The sequence below is a fragment of the Erithacus rubecula genome (assembly GCF_903797595.1).
Source record: "Erithacus rubecula genome assembly, chromosome: 19".
NCBI lineage: Eukaryota > Metazoa > Chordata > Aves > Passeriformes > Muscicapidae > Erithacus > Erithacus rubecula.
The window spans coordinates 3,555,291-3,579,558 of NC_136671.1; the positions used below are offsets into that span (position 1 = coordinate 3,555,291).

General features: G+C 39.7%; 1 protein-coding gene across 10 annotated transcripts in view; it reads left to right on the forward strand.

Moving 5' to 3' along the window:
- CIT (citron rho-interacting serine/threonine kinase) overlaps positions 1–24,268 on the forward strand; it is a 69,404-nt gene that overhangs the window by 6,328 nt on the left and 38,808 nt on the right. For 7 of the 10 annotated variants that reach the window (XM_079322391.1, XM_079322395.1, XM_079322388.1 and 4 more), the window contains 10 exons: positions 412–615; positions 1,157–1,310; positions 8,626–8,806; positions 15,814–15,919; positions 16,786–16,929; positions 18,260–18,379; positions 21,863–22,033; positions 22,276–22,335; positions 22,886–22,939; positions 24,064–24,204. In XM_079322391.1, the coding sequence (XP_079178517.1) occupies positions 412–615; positions 1,157–1,310; positions 8,626–8,806; positions 15,814–15,919; positions 16,786–16,929; positions 18,260–18,379; positions 21,863–22,033; positions 22,276–22,335; positions 22,886–22,939; positions 24,064–24,204 (1,335 nt within the window). The remainder of the gene's footprint in view (positions 1–411; positions 616–1,156; positions 1,311–8,625; positions 8,807–15,813; positions 15,920–16,785; positions 16,930–18,259; positions 18,380–21,862; positions 22,034–22,275; positions 22,336–22,885; positions 22,940–24,063; positions 24,205–24,268) is intronic. The other 3 variants (XM_079322393.1, XM_079322396.1, XM_079322390.1) reach the window with 1 other exon arrangement.

The window sequence follows — 24,268 nt, forward strand, 5'->3', positions numbered from 1 at the left end:
AGTATTGGCTCCTGAATTACCTATTCCAGAAATTCAAATATTAGTACTTTGCTGATCATGAGCACTAGGTAAAAAGGTAAGGGTGATAGAGAATGTAATGAGGGCAGGAAATATTTATGTCTGGTCTTGACCATTTTTGAAATTCCAACTATGATGTCCCTGTTAATTCTAGTTGAAGCAGAGTAAGTTTGCTGTTAAAACAAACATCAGTTTAATATTTCTGTGCTTTTTGGGATGCTACCTTTCTACTTTAGCAGTTTGTACTTCATAGTAACAATATGCTCTGGTAATTTGACTCTTTATACCAAATAGCTCTCTTTGGGCGGGAAGGGAAAGAAATAAACCCTTTGTTTTATTACCAAAGATGAACAGGCAATGCTGTAATTTCACTTGGTTTATCCTTGCTCCTAGGTGAATGCCAGGCTCCCTGTGGGCACACCTGACTACATGGCACCAGAGATGCTGACAGGGCTGGGTGGGGATGGCAAAGCCTCCTATGGCCCTGAATGTGACTGGTGGTCCCTTGGGGTCATTGCCTATGAAATGATTTATGGAAGGTGTCCCTTCACTGAAGGCACTTCAGCAAAAACTTTCAATAACATCATGAACTTCCAGGTAAGGAGGTCCCCTTTCCTGTTCTCAAGTAAAAAGGCTGTAACTGAAGGCTGTTTTTCTCAGCTTTTCTTAAAAGTTTGTGGATGTCTCTTACTTTGTCATGTTCATAAGCTATTTGGAATATAGGCACTGTGTTGTATTTATATATCTCTGTATTATATGTATCAAGTTATTTTTTGTAACAGGTGTCATCATCCCTGATTCAAAAAATCCTAAGCCACTAACCTTTGGAAGTTTGTGAGAATTTTCTGGGAAGGTGTCTTGTTTTACTCTTCCATTTATGTGTGCCATTGGCCATTGTTCAGTGTAAAATGGTGACCTGGAGTATCATTTGCCTGAGTGGGAATGGTTGTTCCTTTGTTCTTATCTTTACTGCAGTAAATGCATAGAAAAGCCTACTTGGATAAATGCACCATGCTTTTATTTGTGTGCTATAAATATTCATCCTTTGTACCTGACATATCTCAGAATAGTGAAGCTTAATCTTCCTGTACTGAGCTTGTTTTCCTACTGAGCAGAAATCCATTTCTTTCTAATGCAGAGGTTTCTGAAGTTCCCAGAGGATGTGAAAGTTAGCAGTGACTTTCTTGACTTAATCCAGAGCCTGCTCTGTGGGCAGAAGGAAAGGCTGGGTTATGAGGATCTCTGCTGCCATCCATTTTTTTCTGAAATTGACTGGAACAATATCCGTAATTGTAAGTAGAATGAAATTGTATTTGTAAACAATTTCTGGGGTTTTTTTGGGTAATGGGAAAATTTGTACAATGAGTATTTAAGTGTGTTTGATCTGAATTATTCATAATGGAACAGGACTGTTTCCTGGAGCAGGTGTTTTTAACAAAGCAGCTCATTTTGGTTTTTGCAATGTTATGGTTGGTTTGGTTGTTGCTATGTTAACATCTCAGGTGAAAACTAAGGTTAGAGGAAGTTTAATAAAACTCCATATGAATTTCTGATGCTATTGCTGTGTTACTGAAGGCACTAGACTGGAAAATCAAAATGGTCCTTTCCATGTCCTTCCTCAGATTAAGGCACCAGTATGTTTCTCAGGCCTTTCCCACCTCAGTTTGCTTAATTTTGGCATCATCTTTTCTTGTTGTTTGTTGTATCTTCAGCTTTCTCTTTTGTTACTTGTGAATCAACTTTATTGAAGGTTGATTTATTTTTTGTAGTTCCAGTAGATGATGAAATGTCTGTGGCCATAGGACCATTGGAGCTTTTTGTCAAAGTCAATGGGGATAATGTATTACTACTTTTTTTTTGGCCAAATATGTTCATTCAACCAGGAATAGAATAAAACCAGTGAACCAGATAATTCTCTATGCAGAAAACTCTTTATAATACTCTGCAAGCAATGGAATTTGGTATTTGGAAGTACTGAGGCACTAGCTCCATGGCAAAAGCAAATATTTCACAGTTCATCAGTGATCCCTGTATGGGGATCTGATTGTGTTGGAGACTATTTAAAATTATTTGGACTGTAAGATTATCTGGGCGAGCAACATGTCTGCCTTATGTTTTTTATCAAATATGCTGTAAGGGAATGATTGTGCTCCATTTTCCATGATAAATTGCTAAGCCAGTGCTTCTACTTTTGATGACTATCTCAGCACTTCAGCTGTCAGCTCCACAGACTGTTTGCTCACTTTTCTGTTGATTCATTAATTTTGAACTTGTGGAGCTGCTGTTCTGTTAAATTCCATTGTTTCTGCCCTTTGAGAGCTGTTGAGCCTCAAGCCCTTTTCATCACTTTTAGCATACATTTCCCAGTGCTCTCGGAGAGCAGAGCTCCCCAGAGCCCTGCCTAAGCCACCAGTTTCTGTTCCTGAATTTTGTGTTGCATTTGTATCATATTATCTCAGATATAGAAGGAAGAATGACATGTGAGCATATGCTCTGGTGTTTCCTTGGCAATTGCCTGTCTAGTATTCACACAGCTGCAGGAGTTAAAGGAGCATTTTGCCAATTCGTGTGATAGCAGTGATGCTGATGGACAAGCCAGTAGGCAGCCCTGGTGTGGTTACAATGTTGGAATAATCATTTGGGATTTTAAAAATCCTGTTTCTGTCTGCAGCTGGCCAGCAGATTGCATCATTCCCTGTAATATCCACACCTACCTACTGTGAGGATTCATGCAGTTTTGACCCCTCACTTCGTTATTATGCCTCACACTTGATAAACCCCCACTGTAACTAGCACAGAACACAGCAGTGTCTGTGCTTTAAGCAGCTGATTCAATGTATCACCTATTGCTTTGCTCTCTGTAGTGGTTCTCCCTGTGCTGGTTTTTTGAGCAGTGTTGCTGACTTCAAAAACCTGAGTCAGGTTTGACCTGGGCTATCTAAAAGCTAAAGGTTTCTTTCTAATCTTGACCTCTACTGATAGTGGTGTTTAACTGGAGCAATGGTAGCTTGAGAAGATGGATGATGGAAGAGGCCACAGGATTTAGGTTTGCATTAAAGAATCTCACTCCCCCAAGTTAGTCTGGTCAAAGAATAAGGTTATGGAATGTTAGACTGGGTAATCCCACAGCCTTTGCCAACTGAAATGACACAATTGTTAAACAAATTCCAGGATTGTCAAACCAATTCTGTGTCAGTATATTAAGACTTTCTCATTGTCTATAAGGGCAGTGATGTAATTTCTATTTCAGGCTGAGCAAGGTAAGGAAAAAATTGGTACCTTTGCCTTGCAGGTATTTAATTATCATGCTGAGAGGTCCAGGATAGCCATTCTTAATGCATTGATTTTGGTTAAGAATGTGTCATTAAGGGGCTTTTCAGTGTTACATTTTGTTGTTATGGTAACATATGAAGCACTTGACTTTTTAGTAAACCCCTCTCCAATGGATCATTGTCTCTAAAAAAAGATCCCAAGTTCCCTGGGTCCAAGTAATGTGTGTCTGGAGAAGCAGCTCTTAAGTTACAGAAACAGAATCAAACTACTAAACTTTAGGTCAGATTTATCTGAATTTGTCTCAACAGGTGATTTTTCCTCTTTGTTGGAGTATTGTACTGAAACACACTTAGAGATTCTGCTCTCTGTTGGTTTTCTGCTATTTAATGACTTCTAAAGCTTATTAAAAATAACTCCACCCCAAAACAGATATCACCACACTTGCTCCCCAAAAATAAAGCAAACCAAAACTTTCATAAGTTTGTGTTCTAAATTTACTGAAGAATTTTCTGAAAATATTTTGGAATTTATTTACCTGAAATAAATGTATTTCTACCTGTGTTTCAGCTGAATGATCAGGTATTTCACTGGGAAGTTGATAACTATTTTGAGTACCTAAAAGGTATCTAAAATCAGAGGTAGAGAATGGGGAATGACATAATGGAGCTATAAGCAAAACACTGCATTCTGTATCATTTGGGGATTTTGTTAGTTGCCTTTTGTTATTTGACATCCATAAACTGCATCAGCTTTTTAATTTGGAATCAAAAATCTGCTTGCTGAAGTCTAGCTGGGACATGGTCAGAAAACTTTCATTCTTACTTAAGCAATATGTGTACAGCATGAAGAACTTATAATTTTCAGAACTTTTTAACTACAGTCCAGGAGGTCTTGAAAATGGAATGGCATATTTGGACTTGCACATGGAAACTATATATATGAAAAGACAAGAGTAAATGCCTTGTGCAAACAGAAGAACTTGAGAAATATTAAAGACTGATTTTTCAACTGTTTTCTGCTCTTAAACAGGCAGGACCCAAATGTCATTATTCATAAGTCCAAGACACTTATCCTTATGAACACTGTGTTGTCATAACACAATGTTAAGTTACACATTGTGGTGTTTCATTTAAATTCTTGTCTTCAGAAAAATGTGCTGACTTGTTTCTTGAAGTGGAGATCACTTGCAGGTTGGAAATCACTTTTATTAATAGAAATGTATGTGTTGGATCATTGTCTTGACAAAACAGTCAAGGTGTTAAGATAATATTGTATAGATAGGTTAAAACTAGCAGTTTTACAAGTGGTCTTAGAAAAAAATTCCTTTAATTTCATCCCTGGGATTGTCTGTTTTTCTTTCATAACACTTTCTCAAATAGGTCTGTTAGAGCCTGAGGAAGAGGCATGCCTAACCTATTTAAAAAGGCTGTGTGGATGCTCTTCCTCAGAAAGCATTTATAGATCACCTTGTAGATCAAGAAGAGACACATTTTTATCCTTAAGAAACATTCTGTATTGCCTTTAAGTTTCCTATTTCAGTTGAGTCTTTCACTGTCCCAGGGGAAATGCAGTCTCTCTTTTCTGAATTTGCATGAAAATATTTTGAAAGGATGGAAAGACCTGGTTAAGGCAATGTTCTTTGTACCAGTCATAAATATACACACTGAGGCAGAGCTTAAAAAAAATAAGGTGTTTTTTCCCATAAAAGACACTTTATCTAATCTTAATGATAAGCTGATTAAAGTACTGGAGTATGTGTGGTGGTTTGGGTTTTTTTCCATTTTTCTTTTTAATTTTTTTCCTTCTTTTTTTCAATTTTTTTTCCTCTTAAACTTAGCAACCTACAACACCCCCTTTTCCTCTGAAAGTCATTCTTTGGAACAGATGGAAGAGGGTTACATCCTTCCACAAGTGGGGATGTATCTAGGCAAGGAATTGGCTTTTTTAAAACATGCAGTTCTCTACAAGATACTTTAAATGGTAAACAGAACATGTACGTTCGTTGTAACGTGTTGGAGACAAAAGGAGCTCTTTGTACCCAACCAGTTTGTGTGAGTAGAAGCACTGGCTTTATTGTCTTTGGGAGTAATACTTTTGCCTCCCTTTTGGGTGGTGAGCCTGAGAAAAGTGCAAATTTGTCACCTTGTCTGATGTGATGGCATGGTGCTCACATTTATTTCTCAGATGCATTTATTTATTTATCTTGACCTCTGCTGAAGGATCCTTCCCTTTTAAAGAAGCAACTGATAAGCATATCAATGTATTTGCATTCACCAGTCTTCATCTTGTTCTGAACATGTGACAGCTTTCTGATTTTTAAGCAAGAAATAATAACTTAACTAGAGATTATGCCATTGTGTGACCCACACTTGAGAACAAAAATTGCTTGTCTGTTATAGCTTGGTTTTACAAGACTGCTTTGTTTATTCTATGGGTATTTTGGGCATCAGATAAAGGACTGCTTAGTCTGAGGAATAAAAATCTATGGAGAAGCTACTGAATAATTAGCAACATCAAAGATAATGGATCTAGCTTTTTTAAAAAAAGTTATTCCCTTACCCCTAAGTGTCTTTTTTTCTCCAGCATGCTGAAACTTCTTCAGAAGTTTTGCTTCTCATTTTCAGCCACTTGACAAGTTCAGAACTACTTAACATCTAGAGGTATTTTCGTGGAATGACTGTTCCAAGTTTTCTCTTTGGTTGCTACTATTTCTTGATACAAATACTGTTATACTGCAGAGTTGCAGAGATTTTGGGCTGTTAGTCATGGATTTTAGTGAATGCAAAATAGAGGGCAAAGGATTGTTCATTATTTTTTAATCTAGTATTAACAATTTCTTTTCTTTGTTCTCATATTTTATTAAACATCAGAGGAAGCTGTAGTGTAAAACATTGTGCTCTTTAAACTAGTTTCCCACCAGCCCCAAAGGTTTGCTCTGTCTCACATTCAGTTTTATCTTTGTGCATTCATTGTTCCCCCACTGAGTGTTTTTTTCATCTCTTTTATGTGCATGCATAGTTAAACGGTATTTTCTTTTATGCATGTGTTTTGAGTAGCAGTTCTTATTGTTGGTAAGAGGAACAACTTTCTAATTGCAAGGGCTTAAAGATGACTCTTAAGATCTTCTTTGCTGATTTCTGGTTGGAAGTAAGGCTTTAGATCTCTCTCTGAGAGATGAAGTTATCTATCAGCCTCTTGGCAGTGCAGAACAAGGTGCTTGTACTGTTATAAAGAGGCAGCTAAGTTGATTTTTGCTACCTCTTGAAAAACATTCTAGACTTTTGCAGATGAAGTGAAAAGTTTGCTGTTTTCTCTACTACTCTACCCCACAGACAGTATCTGCCCTCAAAAACTGTTAAAAATCCCACAGCAACCCCTTTCTGTAAGAGAAAGCCAGAGTTCTTTCAGCAAAGGTCCTGAAACTAAAAAAAAATACTAATCCTGAACTGATCCTCCTCTACTGTGAATTAGCTACAACTTTGGGCTTGTATTTGCATTAAAGATTATATGCTTACAAGTTGTTTTCTGTTACTTCTCTGTTTTTTATCATTAAGAGTATATGTAAAAGTAGCTGGACATTATCCTGATGTTAAGTGATTTTTAAAAGGAAATGCATATCCCAATCAAAAATCTAGATTTGAAAATTATGTTTATGGTGCATAAATATCACCATTATATTCTATTTTTTAATAATAAAACCAGAAGAAATTAATAGATTTGTGACACTGACATACATTTAAAATGTTCAGGAGCTGGTAAGTTCCAGTAGGCTGAAACTGCTTACAACAGAACTGATTTAATTTGTATATTTTCCCCATTTATTTCATTCTAATGCACTTGGAACTCCTGTACATGAGCAGCATCTGCTTCATGGAATTTCTTCTCACTTCCCTGCTTGGGAGCAGCGTCGGGATGGCTCTTCAGGGAGCTGCTACCAACGGCTGGCAGTTGATGCAGACAGATCCTTTATTTTTTGCTGGCTGTTGGTGCAGGTCTGGCGGCAGCTCCAGCGGGGGAATGGCGAGTTAAGGGCGGGCAGTGAAGGTTTCGGCAGCCTAGAGGGAGCCAGCGCCTCCCGCCGTGACTCGCCGTGCCCCTGCCGCTCACGGGCTGTCACGCTGCGGGCGGCTCGGCTCCCAGCCGGCCTGGGGAGCGGGGAGCCTGCACTGCAGGGGTTGCAATGTTTGTTCCTGCTCCTTCCATCCTCATCGGCCCTTCAGCTCCAGGAGATCCATCCTGGATCCATGGTAACGGCTTTAGCACACTCCACTTCCATCAGCTGGTGACAAGGGGCTGTTCTAGCCGCTGTCTCTCCTTTGCTCATTTCAGACTTGCAGTGAGTGGGGACCAGAGTGATGGAATAAATAAATAAATAAATGCTAGGAAGTGTGATTTAATGAGGCAGGGATTGCACAGCAGGGCTTCTGCATTCATTCCTTTCCCACACGTAGCCAAGCCAGCAGGTAGCTCGGGTGCTGCACATCACCGAGAAGAACTTGTCCTTTTGTTCCTTAGGTTAATTAAACTGAAGCAAGCACGAGAAAATCGTCTGAAATTAAACAACTGCTTAGCAAGTTAAGTGGTACCAATTTAGAAATTATAGTAAGAAATACATTGTAATTCCTGCTATTTATACCTTTCTTCAGAGCTGATTGTATCAGAGCCAGACTGCAGTGCTGTCCCGGCAAGAGTTCCAGATCTTGAGCAAGCTCTTTTAGAGAAATAAATTCAATCTTCTTCTCCTAAACACCAGTGATCTTTTAGTAGCTGTAGTTTTTTAGAACCTTTCAGGAGAAAGACCAGTTTGTTCCTGATTAGAAACCTGTGCTGGGAAGATTCTTGTTAGTGTTAAAGGGTAAGATATATCCCTTAGCTGACTAGCACAGGATCAGGTTTCTTTCTCAGGTAGTGTCACTAATTGGACAGGTTGGAGACATTTTCCTTTTCAAGATGAATCAGAATTGACAGGGTTCTGGCTATATTACAGTAATGATTTTCTTAGCCTGGTGCTTTGCTTTTATTATTTATGTGTTAAAAAACCCCAACATCTTCACCTGAAGAAAACCCAAACCCCAAAATCTCCAGTGCCCAAGCTAAATCCCAGTTTGATCAGTGTGGGAGATGCTGTGCCTGCAGAGTGGTAGCCATGTTGGCAGCTCAGGGGTTAATCTCTTGTTGCTGTAATACGCTTTGAGAGCAGCAGCTCAGTCTGCTTGTGTTAGCAAGATTAAAAGCAGGAGCTGCAGTGCCATTGCAAGCACTGAATGAGTGGGACTGTTGCAGAGTGAACTGTAGCTGAATTTTGTCTTTTCTTCTTGCTTTTTTTTCCACCAGCTCCTCCCCCCTTCGTTCCTACTCTCAAGTCTGATGATGACACCTCAAATTTTGATGAACCAGAGAAGAATTCGCGGGTTTTATCCTCTACGCGCCAGTTGAACCCAGCAGGATTCTCGGGGGAAGATTTGCCATTTGTGGGGTTTTCATTCATCAAGGCTTTGGGCATACTCCGACCAGAGTAAGTAGAAATTATTGCTCAGGTGGATAGGACTGCTGGCAAAATGGGAAGGTTTGTTACAGAGAGGATGGTGTGTCTGTGTGTGAGGAAAAGCTGTTTTAACTGACCTGTACTCTGCTGTAGGGAAGCTGCCAGATTCGGGCTTTATCTGTTGCTGGTGTGTCTTGTGCATGTCCTGCTGTTCTCTGATTATTTCTGGGATGAGGGGGAGGAAATGGGATGGAAAGATTCATTCTAAACCAGTTATTATTAAAATTGTAGTTCAGATAGTTTGAATTAGTTGTTGCTGTTAAGCAGGCAGCAGTAGGTGATTGCATTTCTGGCACTGCAGATCCCTGCAAGGAGGAGAATACTGAGGAGTTCAGAGATGGAAAAAGGGGATGGTGTTATTTTATTGGGTCAGAGAGTGGGCACCAAGTGCTGGGAATGTGTAAGGCTGAATCAGTGATCCATAGAAAAGGAGCTCCACTAACCTGGGGATGTGCAGTGATGGGTCAGTGAGCAAGGGAAGGAGCTGCATGGCAGCTGGCTCTGTGCTGCTGGGTCAAGTTAAATAGGAGGACTGGACATTGCTGTGTTGTATGTTTGGAGACTGGAGATTGAAATAAAATATGCAATGGCCATGTGTGTGGAGGGATGTAAAAACCTCAGATACATGGTTTTTGGTGAAAAGAAAGCATGATTTCCAAGAGAATGGAATCAGAGAAAAAGAATAATATAAGTAGTGTGATATAAACCATTTGATGAAGTGGGTGGTTGGTTTCTGATGACAGAGCCATTGAAAAAGTATTAGTACAGTGTGTTAAGTTGGGAAGTCCTTAGCTCAGGACCAGGAGGCCTCTCAGGAATGCAGTGGCTTTGGCTGGGTTACTGACTCAATGCACTGTGTTTTCATGCCAGCCCTCATTCCCTGCTGCTGGTTTGCTCTCTTCAGGGACTTCGTTGTCAATCTGTCTTAATTGAGTTTCATTTTGTGTCATATTGGTTGTGATAGTTGCTCTGCAGTAAGCTTGTCACCGAATCTGGTGATACTGTTGACATGTTTGATCTTGCTCACACTGTGAATCAAGGTTATACGATGGTTATGCCAGAAATAAAAAGGGAATCTTTGGCTGCCCCCACTCAGCAGAGTTGCTTTTATGGCAAAAGAGGAAGGGAGGGAGAGGATATAAAACCCCAGAAAGTGTTCTTCTGGTGAAATGATTGAATATTGTCAGCAGGATGGAATGTTAGATCTGTAGATACCTGGGGTTAAAATCTGTCTGAATTTAGGAGAGAGAGAACTTAGGCTGTTTTCTTGTCTGCCTGGGGAACTGCAATCTGTGTACCAGGTCTATGTGGCCATTCAGGTAAGAGTCAGAAAAGCCTCAACCATATATGAGTGACCATATATGTGTGGTAAAAACATATATGTGATTGGGCCCAGGACTAGAACTGAAGAGGAGTGTGGGGCAAAGTCTCAGTTACTGGTGTAACTGTGCTGGAGGCTGAGAGAGCTGTAGCAGATGGACTGAGGTGATTTCTCTGTGCAGCTGGTACTGAAAATGCATCTGGAAGTCACATTTGAATTTTGGGAATAGCTGAGAAGAGGTATAGCAAATGAATATAGAGATTAATGTTCTCTGCAGAAATTCTGACCAAAGTGAAATTTCTGTTTGGTGTGGCCTTTTTTTTTTTTTCTTAAACTGCAACAGAAAGTCATCTTATACTTAATTTTCTCCCAAATAATTTTAATAGAAATAGATCTTAATGGTTTCTTTTTCTTGAGTGAAATCTTGATAAATGCACTTATTTTTAGCAGTAATACTTACCTTTCGTTCTGAAGTGATTTAAGTATGGCAAACCCCTTATGGAGACTTTTAAAAATACCTGTATTTAAATAATGCAGTAATTAATTAATTCTCAATACCACTGCAAATGGGTCACAAAGATAACTTCTTATTTATAAAATATTGTCTGCTGTATGTTTCATTTGAGGGAATAGAGTGCTTTACTGTTTCTGTCCACACTGCCTTGAAAATCAAATTCTAGATGAAGAACAATAAAGTGTGGAGAGGGCTTATCTGTGTGAATCTTGGGTTGCCTTCTCTGGAAGGTCCTAAGTCATCAAGTTTATCAGTCCAGAATTTAAAAAAAAAAAAAATCTTTTCCTGTGAAAGTCTAACCTTATGGTTGCTAAGTGATGCAGATCTATTTTCCTGTCTGCAGCACCAACCCTCTAGTGCTGCTTACAGTAAGGCCAGGCAACTGCAGAGTGCCAGTGATGAGATCCTTGAAACTTTCAGCACTTTTAATCCTGGGGCTGTCAAACTGTGAAAGGTGGGGGTTGCACTCTTGCCCCTGCCCTTGGACAGTAAGAAGCTATGGCTCAGCTGGGAATTTCAAATATTTCAAAGAAAAGGAGCTAAAAAAGGAAGGACAGAAGAAGGATAACAGAAGTTCTCTTTTGCACTCTCCCAATGACTTCAAGCTAGAAGGGTTTCCCTAAGTCACTTGGACCTGTTGCCAGAAATTACATGGTTGGTGTGTAGTTTAGAAGGGTCCATTGAAATTACAATGCTCTGCTGCCCCATATCATGAGTTTTCAGAAGAATTTGTGTCCCTCTAACAAATGTGAGTTTTAACAAAAATGCAAAAGGCAGAGCAATAATGTGTCATAGGAAGCAATCAGGAGAAATCAAGGGCATTGCTTAAGTCATGGGCTCCTGTACTAGCAGAGTGTTTAAGTAAATCTGCTCTTAGGAGAGCTGGGTTGAGGCTGCAGAGAAGGACCAGCTAACTCCTCATCATGGCCTCTGTATTCTGGATGTGGGGGAGAAGAGCCTGTCTGGCTGCAAATCTGGCTGCTGGTTTGGCTGCAAGCGTGTGACTGTGACAAGATAAGAGGCAACCAAGAGTTTAATTCCATTAAAAGCCAACTCCACCTTACTCCCTGTCCCTAACCATGGCTCATCTCCAGTGCTTAGAGCAAGTGACAGAAACCCTCAGCTGCCAAAAATATGCATCAAGTGGTGGAAGAAAATTCTTCTTGTCCTTTGCAGGTGACTAGCAGAGGCATAAGATAAATATGTTTTAAATCCAAGGCTAACCAAATATACCAAAATACCTAATAAAAATAAATACCTAATAAAATCAGTGTCTAGTAAAAATAAATACCTAATAAAATATATCAAAATACCTAATAAAAAATAAGTGCCTCATTAAAAAATAGTTTATTATGGAAATTTTTGCCTGCCTGTGTCTCTCTATAAGGTCCTAAGAAGTGGTGTTTCTCAGTTTCTCAGGTTTTGTTTTCTGGTTTTTTGGGGTTACTGGGGTTGAGGTTTTTTTAATTTAAAAATTTGATATGGATTCATGACCATCATTATGAAATCCTGAGAGTTAAAATGGGCCATTCCTCCAAGAAGAAGGATTTCTACTGATTTCTTCCAACAGTTTGTTGGGTTCTGGTAAGCTCTTTCACCAAAGATAGATGAAAGAGGAAGCACAGGATGAGCATACCAAAAATATGCTTTGCTTCAGCGAGCTCTATTCACAGATTGATGGTATCACTGTTTGTTTTTGGTTGGGTTTTTTTTAGGCCTGAGCAAGCATTTACGAGGGGGTGGAAGGTACAGATGAGTATAATGCTAAAAAGAATAGAGCATGAGGGATGGGGATGAGATTATCAGCATGTTGTGTGGGGGCCAGGATTAGGACAGATGGTGCCCATCACTGTGAGAAGGAAGAAGCACAGGTGAGTTGGGGGTTTGGGACAGTGGCACAAAGGGACACAGGACACACAAGGTGTGATGGGATGCACGAGGTGCGAGTTGCATACCAACAATCACCTCAGAGCTTTTCCTGTGCCAATGCTTTTTTCTTCATCTCAGCCACATTAGGACTGGAGAAACTTTTGCACAACCAGCACCATTTCTGCTCATTCTGCTGGTTGAGGCTGCTGCTGATCTAGCTGTGAAATCACTAGTCAGCTCTTAAGTTAGCTTGGCATGTAGTCATGCAGGCACTGCTTCTCTGGTAAGTAAATTGGCACAGCCAGTGCTGTCAGAGCTTGGTACTCAAAGCTTGGTACTTACTTTGGGGTTTTTTTAATATTTTATTGCAAGTTTCTTGTTGATGGAGCTGGTTACCTTTTGGTAATCTTTTTTTTCACACTTGAGAGGAAACAGCAGAAACTGTTCTGTTGTGCTAAGAGAATTGATCCAGATGTAGCAGTTAATTAAATGAAATACTCTGAGATGGTCCCAGCCTGAATGATAGCTTTGCATCATGGCTTTTGATGTTGGATTGCATGTCTTTAATTTCTGCAATGATGCTGACTGAGGAAGAATGTAAGTGCCCCAGAAATGTGGGTATTTTCCACCTTGTCATGCTCTGTTGAGAGCTTCTATCACCATGACAAGGCTTATTAGATTAGCCAGTATTCCATTTCTCTTGATTTCCTCTGTCTGCCCCTTTCTGATACTTTGAAGGTTGTATGGATGTTCAGGAAGTTGTTCTAATACAATTTATACACAGGAAAGCATTACTGGGAGAGCTTGTCTCCTAAAAACTGTGTGTCCAATGCTGAGATCAGCTTGCCTTGGGGGTAGGATGTACTGTTTCCATGGCAGGAAAATCATCATGTCACCAGCACATATATTTTTAAGGAATTTCTTTCTCACTTTGGACAGGCATGGGAAGAAAGATTGTAGTTGTGTCTGCAGCCTTCTCTCCCCTTACAAAGCCAACACCAGCCCTGAGGAGCAGTTCCCTCTGCAGTCACCTCATGAAATCCAAACTTGGGCAGTCTCCTGTGCTCCATCCCATCCCACCTTTTGCAGAGCTCTTCATTTCCTTCCCTCCATCCCTCCTGTTCCTGCCTGCCTTGCAGTGCCTGGGGATGCTTTCAGCTGGATCACCATGATAAATATTTGAAATGCAAAATGGTGCCTGTAATATTAGGCTCTGATTCTTTTAATAGCAAATGAAATAAACAAGCAAAAATGATGAATAAAATTAGCTCCTTTGGGGAGGTGGAATAGAAGACACAAATAAAACCAGCTCTGTGAGAACTGGCTAGAGTTTTCTTAGGTAATTCCTCAGATCTGAAATAATGGAAGTAAAATAGTGATAGCTAAGTTTGAAAGTATAATATATAAAAAAGATTGCTCTAGCCAATACAGTTCAGATCTGTAAAACTTAATTTTTATTATAAGAAGATTTTCAAATTTGTCTCAGTACATATTTGCAGCTATTTACATATATTTGATTAACATTTGAAAGCAGATTCTTTAGTGTCTTTTTTAGTTAATGTGAGCTTTAATTTGTATTTTTAGACTGCTTTTCTCAACTATTCATTTTTAGCCTTGTTTGTACACCCAGCTGTTATGGGATTTAATATGCATCTTTCTCAGATGGTTGCTTTTTCTCTGTAGGAGTATAGACACGCTTTATAAATTGATTTTTAAATATGGTAATTTGATGGATCAGATTGATTGGACCAGGGCTAAAGGAATGCTGTATAAAAGCATTACTTTTAAACATTTCTTTTTCAGTAAGTCCTAATCATATCTCTATCATGACATGCAGGATTCTTTCTTCCAAGTTTTCCATATCAGGTTTCTGAAGACAAATATTAATATTTGACCTTTGAAGGCAGCATTGGTGGATTCTGTTGTGTTTGTTTGCTGATATTAAAACAGTGTTTCCTAATCACTGCTCAAGGTGCTGGTGCTGAAGCTCTGTTTGATACAGAAATGTTGGTGCATTTTTGTAAAAATCCATGTAATATCTTTCTGTGCCTCCCCTGCATATCCAGTTGGATTAAGGAGTAGGTTTTTTCTCAGAAAATGGTGGTGATGGAATGAAACTTTCCTTGGTGTTGAGAGGAGCCTGTGCTGCTGTGTGTGGGTGTCTGGCTCTATGCAGAGAGCTGCTCAAAGCTCCTTTCTCTCCGTGGGGATAACTGGCTGCACACCAAACTGTGGCCAGGAGAAGCAGAAAGCAACGTGTGGGCAGCCTGTGTGATCTTTTATTAGCACCTTCATTGTGCTGCTGCTTTTTCATCTATCAGTTAACATTCCTTCCATCACTAACTGCTCGAGTCTCTAGTCTGAATCATTTTATGCGAGGGAGAATGTGATTTTTAAAATTGTGTTTTGATGTGTGTACTTAATTTTTTGGTTGCAGGTTGCATATTTAAGACTGTGCAGAGCACTAAAAATATGCTCCCAAACATCAGGTGGCTTCCTATCCTTTTCTGAAATAAATTTAAACTAACAGGAATGGTAAACTTCTTAAATGCTGAGTCCCAATTAGACAGAAAGCTTAAGAACAAGTAAATATTTCCCCCGTGTTTCTGGAGTCAAATTGTTTTGAACAGTACAGTTGTGTCTCAGGAAAAAAAAAAATTACTTCTAAGTGGAACTCTGAAGTTCTGCAGTGTGACTAATCATATTGATATTGATTGGGTTTGTAGGGATCATATGAATTGGGTTAGGGAAGTTTCAATTTTGATTCACAGAATGTAACTAAGGATATTAAATTCTTCTTCCTGTGCTGCAGATTATGACATGTTGAAGTTTGTAGGGTTTTTATACTTTGATGATAACTTGAAAACCTGTTTAAAAATAAAGTACCAAATAAAAAGCACTTCTCTGAAAATTTTTTATCTTTCCAAATGACTACATTGACTTTATGCTCTGTTCTTGTTGCACCAGTAAATCCCTACAAATCATGCAAAACTGCTGCTGTGAATTATTGTTTTGCACTCTGACACAGCCACTGATGGAAAATATTAACATTGCAACTAGAAGTACACGTGGATTATTTAATAATGATGCACTGTCATTAGCTCTTATGGTACGTTTGATCTGCAATGATGGCTGTTAGGCTGTGATTGCTGCACAATCACATTTCTTTAATCCTGGAATAAGTAAGTACCCAATGACTTTACAGAGGCTGCATAAATCAGATTTCTGTACCTTTTGCCCATATTCATGTGCTGTTTGGCTTTGCTCTTTTAGATCTGTTTTTTCAAGTGTGGATTCCCCAGCCAAGGTCAGCTCCATGGAAAAGACACTTCTTCTCAAGAGCAAAGAGCTCCAAGACGCCCAGGACAAGTGTCACAAGGTATTTATTTATGCGATTGGCCACACCCATTGCTCCAGGAATCTGCAACCACTGTATGTCCAGGGATCTGTCAGATGCTGCTGATCATCCAGACTCGTGGTGGGCAAAGTGCTTTTCCTTCAGAGAGGTGGCTTCCTGTCCAGTACAGAGGGAGATGAATTTAGGCCATGCTGTTGCTGTAGATACTTTTAACTTAACAAGAAGCGGCTCTGGATTTTAAACAGTGCTTTTCTCAGCGTGCCACAGACGACTGCTTCTTCCTGCAGGCCCTGCCTCTTCTTCAGACACACATTTACAGCAGTTCTGTTCTGAGTACTGTTCATCAGCTCCTGCTTATATAACTGTTGTCACGTCACTGCTTATGGTGAACGTCTTGTAACAGTTGCTGTGCTCCAATAAAGGGAACCTGGTGGAGTCTTTTAACACTTACTGCTTGTTTTGAGACTTTTATGAGAGTTCCATTACTTTTCTCCCTGCTCGGTTCTGGATTTGACCATTTGCTCCTGACAAGGAGATGGGGGGAAACCATCTTCTGGTCCAGCATGGATTTGGGATAAGGTTAAAGTGACCCATCTCTGCAAGTCAGGTGAAAAATGATTGTGTCTTCTTTGCTAACTGGGGTTCGAAGAATGACTGAATATGAACAAGCAGCTTGAATGAATGGGGTGACTTAGACTTACTACTTTGTCCTTAAGAAGAACTGTGCATTCCTGGAGCAGAGACAATGGTATCGGAATTTAAACACCATTTGGAGAAACATAGCTAGAAGTCTCTTGGAGACAAATTCCTTACAAAGAGAGCTCTGAAAGTAGCAGTTAACAAAGCTTTTGAAGCCCCCCTTTATAACCTCTTGATATTTATTGCAGATGGAGCAGGAAATGACGCGGTTGCACCGGAGAGTGTCAGAGGTGGAGGCTGTACTTAGCCAAAAGGAGGTGGAACTGAAAGCCTCTGAGACCCAGCGATCCCTCCTGGAGCAGGACCTGGCCACCTATATCACAGAATGCAGTGTGAGCCCTTACACCAGTCCTTTCAGCTCTGAAGGCCTGAGATCTGGTGGTCTTTGTCTTTCTCTTCCATCGTGCTTTCAGTGGGGTACTTGATGGAGAGAAAATACTATGTGAGAGGCTATCTGTTGACCATGGAGCCCTGAAAGTGTTTGCCAAAGCTTGATTGGTAGTTTTATTCAGATGTTGTTTCATGGTCATGTGCTTAGATCATGCAGGAGTGACTACTGTCCTAGTCTTGCTGAAACTATTTGTGATGTTTGTCTTACTGGCTGTGCTAGAACATGCCTGGGCTGTGCTTCTTGAAGGTTTCTTAGCCAGAAGAGGATGAGGCCTAATCAGTGCCTAGACAGAAATCTTCAAGAAGAAGTAGGATTAGGGAGCAGTGGTGTTGCCTCCATCTGTGATGTCCTGAGTTCAGACTGGTCTTGTTCCCCAGCACAATGTCAGGGAGCATCTAGGACAGGTGCTATTTTTCAGATAGAATATAAAAATGAGGCTGTAAAACCATGTCTTCAAAGATCATTTTTCATGAAAGCTGGAATGTCTGCCCAGTTGTCACTGGCAATATTCCAGTAAGGATATTTTCATTCTAGTTGATAGTCTCTGTATTTTCAGTTGGATACACAATTATGTTTCCTCTCTTGTACCAAGAACAAAAATGCAGCTAATACTCCGTTCCAGAGAATTGAAAACCATTTCTGATGTCTTGGTTTGTTTGGAAGGACATCTTAAAATGGGGCCAAGTGATTTTCCTGTACTGAATGCTACTAGGTAAAGAACCAAAATTCAGTTTGTATCTTTCTGTTGATGAATAACACTCAGCTAATAGGAGCACCACTCCATTGGTGACTCCAAATTTGGAGGTAAGGCACGTGGTGAGATACAAATTTAGCTCTTCTGTTCCTTATAGAAATTTAATAATGATTAAAACATTTGACTCCTTTAACAGCAACAAGAAAAATGTAAGTAACACAAAGTTGAAGGATTGTATCTAGGCTGTGAATTAATAGTGCTAGATAAAATATAGATAAATGCTGTCAATAATGGATGCCTTTGTGATCTGTGTTTGGTTTTTGTCTCTAAACCTGACGTGAGGAAGTGGAGATTTGAACTAAGATTTAAGTTGAGTAAACAGTGTTTGTAAAAATGGGCTGCTCCTGTTCAGATAGGAGCAGCACTGGCCATGAATTTCATTAGGGTTCCGTCATTGGTACCTCCATTTTCTTGATGCCTCGCTGCAGTCAAGGAGGCATTTGTGTAACTAAAGATCTTCATCTTACAACCATTTGAGAAACCAAAGCCTATGTATTGAACATTTTGCTTTCTGCAGAGCTTAAAGCGAAGCCTGGAGCAGGCACGGATGGAGGTGTCTCAGGAAGATGATAAGGCACTGCAGCTCCTTCATGATATCAGAGAGCAAAGCCGAAAACTGCAAGAGATCAAAGAACAGGTATTCCTGCTTCTTTGGGGAGCAGAGTGGCTGCCCACAGATTGGCATTCTTGGCATATCCTAGCCCTGGTGCCAGGATTGTGCTCGGTGGTGATAGGCTGTGTGATTTCACAGGGGCTCCTGAGCAGTACAGGAAGCAACTAAATTCCACTTGTGTATTTTGCAAGAAAGCACAAAATCCAAACTTCACATTTTTCTTTTCCTAGTCCTGAAAGTACTTTGTCTATACAATCAGTTTAGGAGAAAGTTGCAAGGCTTTACTAAACATGCTGCACTAGAAATGACCTATCCATTTTAAATAGTTAAGGTATGGAAATTTCCCAAGTTAATGATACTTCACTTGGGACAGAAATGAGCTAACCTTAATTTTGTGTTGGCTTTCAAAAAAAATTGTTCTTCATCTTACCATTTAAAATGCTAAATAGCATTTCCAAATAGAATGTGTGTTGCCTGACTGTTCTTTTCCTGATTTGATCTGTTTGCAAAGTAGAAATTAATAATTTTCTTTTCCATCCAAAGAATGTTGGAAATTCATTAATTCATATAGCTGCTCATAAGAAAAAGAAGTCAAATGACAACATTGTGATAAATGTGGTCATTGCAAGGGAGAACCCATTCATGTTTTATGAATTAACAGCAACATACTGCATTGAGAAAAAGAAATTGAAATTTGCTATAGCATTCAAACAGTTCTTTGTAATTATCTGTTGGTTTTCATCTTCAAAGCGCTTTACAAACATTAACTGACTCATTTCAAAGTCTCTGAGACAAGGAAGCCCAGAAACCTTGGTAATGTTTCTCCAGACATGAGTAGCTCTTATGTAAAAAGTAATGAAATGCAAACCCAACCCTCTGGATGTAGCTGGCCTCTATAGACTTCCCCAGCATTCTTCTGGGTGGTTGCTTTATGTAATACAAGGGATCTAAAGCTGCCTTCTGGTGCTTTGCTAGCAAAGTTGCTTTAAATACTGAAATGGGGAACATGTTTGATTATTTTAAAAGTCCATAGATTCTTAGGCAGTACAGACACATGTAACAGAGGAAACATAATACAAGTAATTTTTAATCAAATGCTTTGTCCCAGAAACTCTTAATTTGGCTTGTGACAATTCACAGTGACATAAAGAGGCTTAGTTCAACAAATGAATCTGCAGACTTTCATGTCTGTGGTGGCCTTCTGAGCTCCCTGCAACACGTGCCAGAACCTTGCAACCAAAAATGCTGAGAGTTTTGTGCTGACTCATAGGAGCAGGTGGATCTTGGCCATTAAAGACTTGGACCATGATTTTTAAGTCAGTGGGAACTGGGAGTTGGAAGAGCCCCTTAGAATTTTGCTGTTGGAAACCTAGGCTTGAGACAGAATGAGTCAAATCTACAGCAAATCAGAATCTTCAAAAACCCAATAATTAGGCACTTGATATTTTCAGGGCAAGGCTGTAGGTTCAACTTAACCTCAGGTACTTGGATAGAAGAGCATGGTGGGTTTGTGGGGTTTTTTGTTTGCTTGGGGTGTGTGTTTGGTTTTTGTTTTGTTTTGTTCTGGTTTTTTTGGTTTTTTTTGTTTTAACTAAACCTGTGCTCTTGTTGTTATTTGATGAAGAACTGTGCTAACAAACAAACTTGCAACAAATCAGAATCTGTAATTTTTTTAAAACCTCACTCAAGTCTATGTAGCCCCCTGATGTGATTTGCTTCAGGTACATGCCCTGACCTTGTCTGGTAATCTGCACTTAAATGCCACTTGGTGTTTTGAAACTCTGGCCAATGCACATCCCAGAAGTTTGTGTTGCCTTGAGTGGTGTGGTCTGTTCCTCTGACTTGATCTCAGGACTTATTCAAAGACAATCTTGCAAATGTGATGAAACAAGAAAACCTGAAATATTACTAATCATCTCCTCTTCTTTCTTCTTTTCTCCTTCCCCATTCTCCTCCCTTCCCAAATGCTCATTGTCACAGTGGCAACTATTGTCATATCTGTATACTTTGATGAAGTGTTTGCTGATATAAAAGCCCAGTATTTTAGGAAGTCTAAACAAATTATGATTTCTGAGCAGAACATTTATTCCTTCAAACTGTTCTGCCTTTTTTGCTCACAAATGTATTTGTATGAAAAGAATATTTGAGATAATACATGCTTAGCTATTAGAAATAAAAGCTCTAATTCTTTCCAGCAAGAAAATAAGATCATCCTTCCATAGGAGATGAACTGGAAAGAGGAGGCCCCTGTATGGCTTACAAAGTGGAGAACCAATTTTGGGATTACAAGGCAAAAAGCCATTCTTTGCTCCCTGTAGGGGACAGTAAAGCAACCTGCTAAAGGCCTGGCTTCTTTCAGTGCCTGTATAAGCTGTCCCTGCTGGAGGGTGAGGGGCTGCCATCAGGGTCAGTGTTCATGCAGTCACTCGTTGAGCTGAAGGCAGCTCCTGTCTGGAGGGAGTGATGACAAACCTGCTTCTGTCACGAGACACTCTTCTGACTATGGGGGTAGTCAGGCATACTGTAAGATATGAAATTGGAAAGAAAGATAGACTCCCCCACTGTCAGTCCTTCACAATCTTTGTTCCTAGCTCTTGATGTGCATGTTTTCTACTCGTTCTCAGCTTTGTAAAAAATACTTCAGTTTTGGAGAGGGCTTTTTGGTGTGGGTTTTTTTGCTTTAGGGTAATTTAATGAAATGCATACTTGCAGGACTTAGTAAATGCTAAACATAATTAAATTCTTTTCTTCCAGTGAAGATATATGAAGCAGTCTCTCGAGCTAGTCTCAGTTTGAGTTCCCAGTTTCATTGGGATAGTCAATTCAAATATTCTTTTCTTCTCCCACCTTCCCCATCCAAATGCCTTGTCTTGTAGTCTCCAACATGGAGAATCTTTATTTCTGCCTTCATAGGCAAATATCTTCTATGAACAATGTGAATTTTAGATAGTTTTTCTAAGGCAATATTTGATTTCAGACTGTCTCCCATGCTGAGCAGTGTGATCCTTTTTAGCTCTGTCAAGAGAAAGTAGCTGATGGCTGCAAGCCACAGTGTGCAACCCCTCTGCTTCTCCTTCTTTCCTTTTACCCAAGCTGTGCAGATCTGTGATAACTGTCATGTTATCAACCTGAGAAAATAGATCTTGAGGGAGCATCTGGGCATTTAGTAGAGCCATCAACTCAAAGGTACATTTCTGTTTCAGAAATTAGAAATGTAAGTAATTTTTATCATTTGTATGTAGATGTATGTTTGTATGTGGTCCTGCACTTTCAAAAAGTCAATGTTTTGACTTTGAGGTATTGAGTTGAAAGTGGCAAGACTCAAACCAGAACACCATGGATGTTATTTTAGTTTTTACTGTTTTGTTTTGTACTTTACCTTTCTTTTACATGCTCTTAAATGCATCTCTTGCCTGCGGTCAGTATTCTGGAATCTGCTACTCCAAGCATTTCCCCTGTTGCCTCTAAACTGTAACCCCTTCTCCTTCCCTTCCACCCCAACTGCAGGAATACCAAGCTCAAGTAGAAGAGATGAGGCTGATGATGAATCAGCTGGAAGAGGATCTGATCTCAGCTCGCAGGCGCAGCGATCTCTACGAGTCGGAGTTGAGGGAGTCCCGCCTGGCAGCTGAGGAATTCAAACGTAAAGCTGCTGAGTGCCACAACAAACTGCAAAAGGTAGTTTAGGCTTCATGGGAGAGGGGGCTGAGACTTGCTGCAATGTCTAGTGATGTTTGACACGTGCACACACAAGTTGTGGGGGTGCCCTTCAAAGATTAGCGTGGTTCGTACAACTAGCACAACATGTTTTTTATGATGTGATTTATACTGTGTGTAACTGCTGGTGTTTAAATTGCATGTGGTGATGACTGGATAGAAGCCTAGATTTTTCTGAGATTTTCATGTATTTTATATTTAAGTTACAGGTTAAAGATCAAGGAAAAAATGAGGCAGGAGAGTTGTATTCCAAACTGGAAAAGGTATGTTACTTCAATGTCCAAGATTTTCCTTCCTGAGTCTTTCATTGTATGCACAGAAACCAAGAATGTCTTTGGCTAGTCAGTGGCATGCATGGCCCCACAGCCCCCACCCCCTTTCATTTTATGTTTTGAGATATCTTGGTGTGATTCATGTTCTCTCTGATTTGATATAAAGCTGTCTTTGGATAACCTGTTCTTTATAGATTGTGTTGAGAAGCCAGGCAATGACAGGCTGTTATGTGTCATCTGAGTTTGGAGTCAGGTTGGGGATACATCAGGATTTTCTTTGCTCAGAAAGAGCAGCAAATAAAAAGGAGAAAGAATTCTGAGTTCTCACACTGAACAATCTTCTTGGTAACCAAAATATTTAATGAACTGGAAGCCAGCAAAATGGGAATGGATTTGCCAAGAAGTGTTTTGGTTTATTGGAATTATAGGGGGAAACCAAGATTTTTGGAAAGCAAATTAAAACAAATATGGTATCATAAGCAAAGAGCATTTTCTCCTCTTTGGTTTTGACTCTTCCCTCCATCTTTTTATCTAACTATAGATCAATACAGAGCAGCAGGCCAAAATCCAGGAGCTGCAGGAAAAGCTGACAAAGGTAACAAATGGGTGGTGAAAGTGAGTTTTTCACAAGATTTCCCAGTGAAACCTTAATGAAGAGGAGGGATGCACTTTGTTTTGGCCTCAAAAATAGAATTAGTCATAGCATGGAGGATGATAAGGAAAAGGGGGTGGGAACTGGTATCTGAAATCACTGGTGCTCTCAATATGCTTTTGGCTCTTGAGACATGTCAGCAGTGTTTATTTTTACAAATGGAGCTGAGTCAGAACTGGAGTAGTGTAAAGAAATTCTCATTTAAAGGCCTGTCTGAGTATGCTCTGGACACTGCACTGGTCCCTTGCTTCTGAAGAAGGGTTCAGCTGGTTTTAGTTCACTAATAAAACACACGTTGGACTTGCTTTAATTTCCCAGTATACTCTGCTTTAATCATGTGACAGTTTGGTTCTTCACAGTAAAAATGCTGAATGATGAGGATTCACAACAGAATTAAAACACCTTATCAATATCTGCTGAAAGGAGTGCAGAATATCAAAGATTTGCTGTCGTGGTCAGTCTGGCACTTAAAATGTCACTGTAAGAGCAGTCAGGGAACTTCTTTTATTGGAATCCTTCAATAGGAAAGAAAGGGGTTGTCATAATAATCCCCTGATTGAGCTTTTCAAACTTGGCACCTGCTGAGAGAGGGCTTTTTCCAGAGTTAATGATCATGAGCATGGAGGCCAAAACTACATAGAAATAGTACTTCTAATATTTCAAAACAATTCCCTGTCTTATTTTCTACCTGCATCAATGCCAAGGAATTATCTGTAGGCCAACAGGTTATTCTCCTTGTCCTTTAGTCAGACTATTTTGTGAGTTCTACTAAAGAACTTGAGCTGAATTTGAGGATAGAAAACTTTCAGAATGTAGAGCCAAGTAACTTGCTGTATATCAAGACAAACGTGTATCCTAGATTTTAACTGTTTGTGAAATAGAAGTCAAAATTATGTAGCAGTTGTTAAAATTTGGTCTCCTGCACACATTAATGTAAACTGTTAAACCAAAGTTCTGTAGTTTTATTGAGAATGTTGATCATCTTGAAGTTCTGAACCTTTCACACACTGCATTTTTGTGTGTGCTTTTGATATAATACTTTATTTTTCTCCTCTCTTGACCTTCAGGCTGTGAAAGCCAGCTCAGAGGCAACTGAGCTCCTGCAAAATATCCGTCAGGCAAAGGAGAGAGCTGAGAAGGAGTTGGAGAAACTGCAGAACCGGGAAGATTCCAATGAAAGCATGAAGAAAAAATTGCTTGAAGCAGAGGTAAGTGCAGAGTGTCTGTCTAGAGTAAATTAGTTATTGGGATGTGTCTTAGTTTAGGAACCTT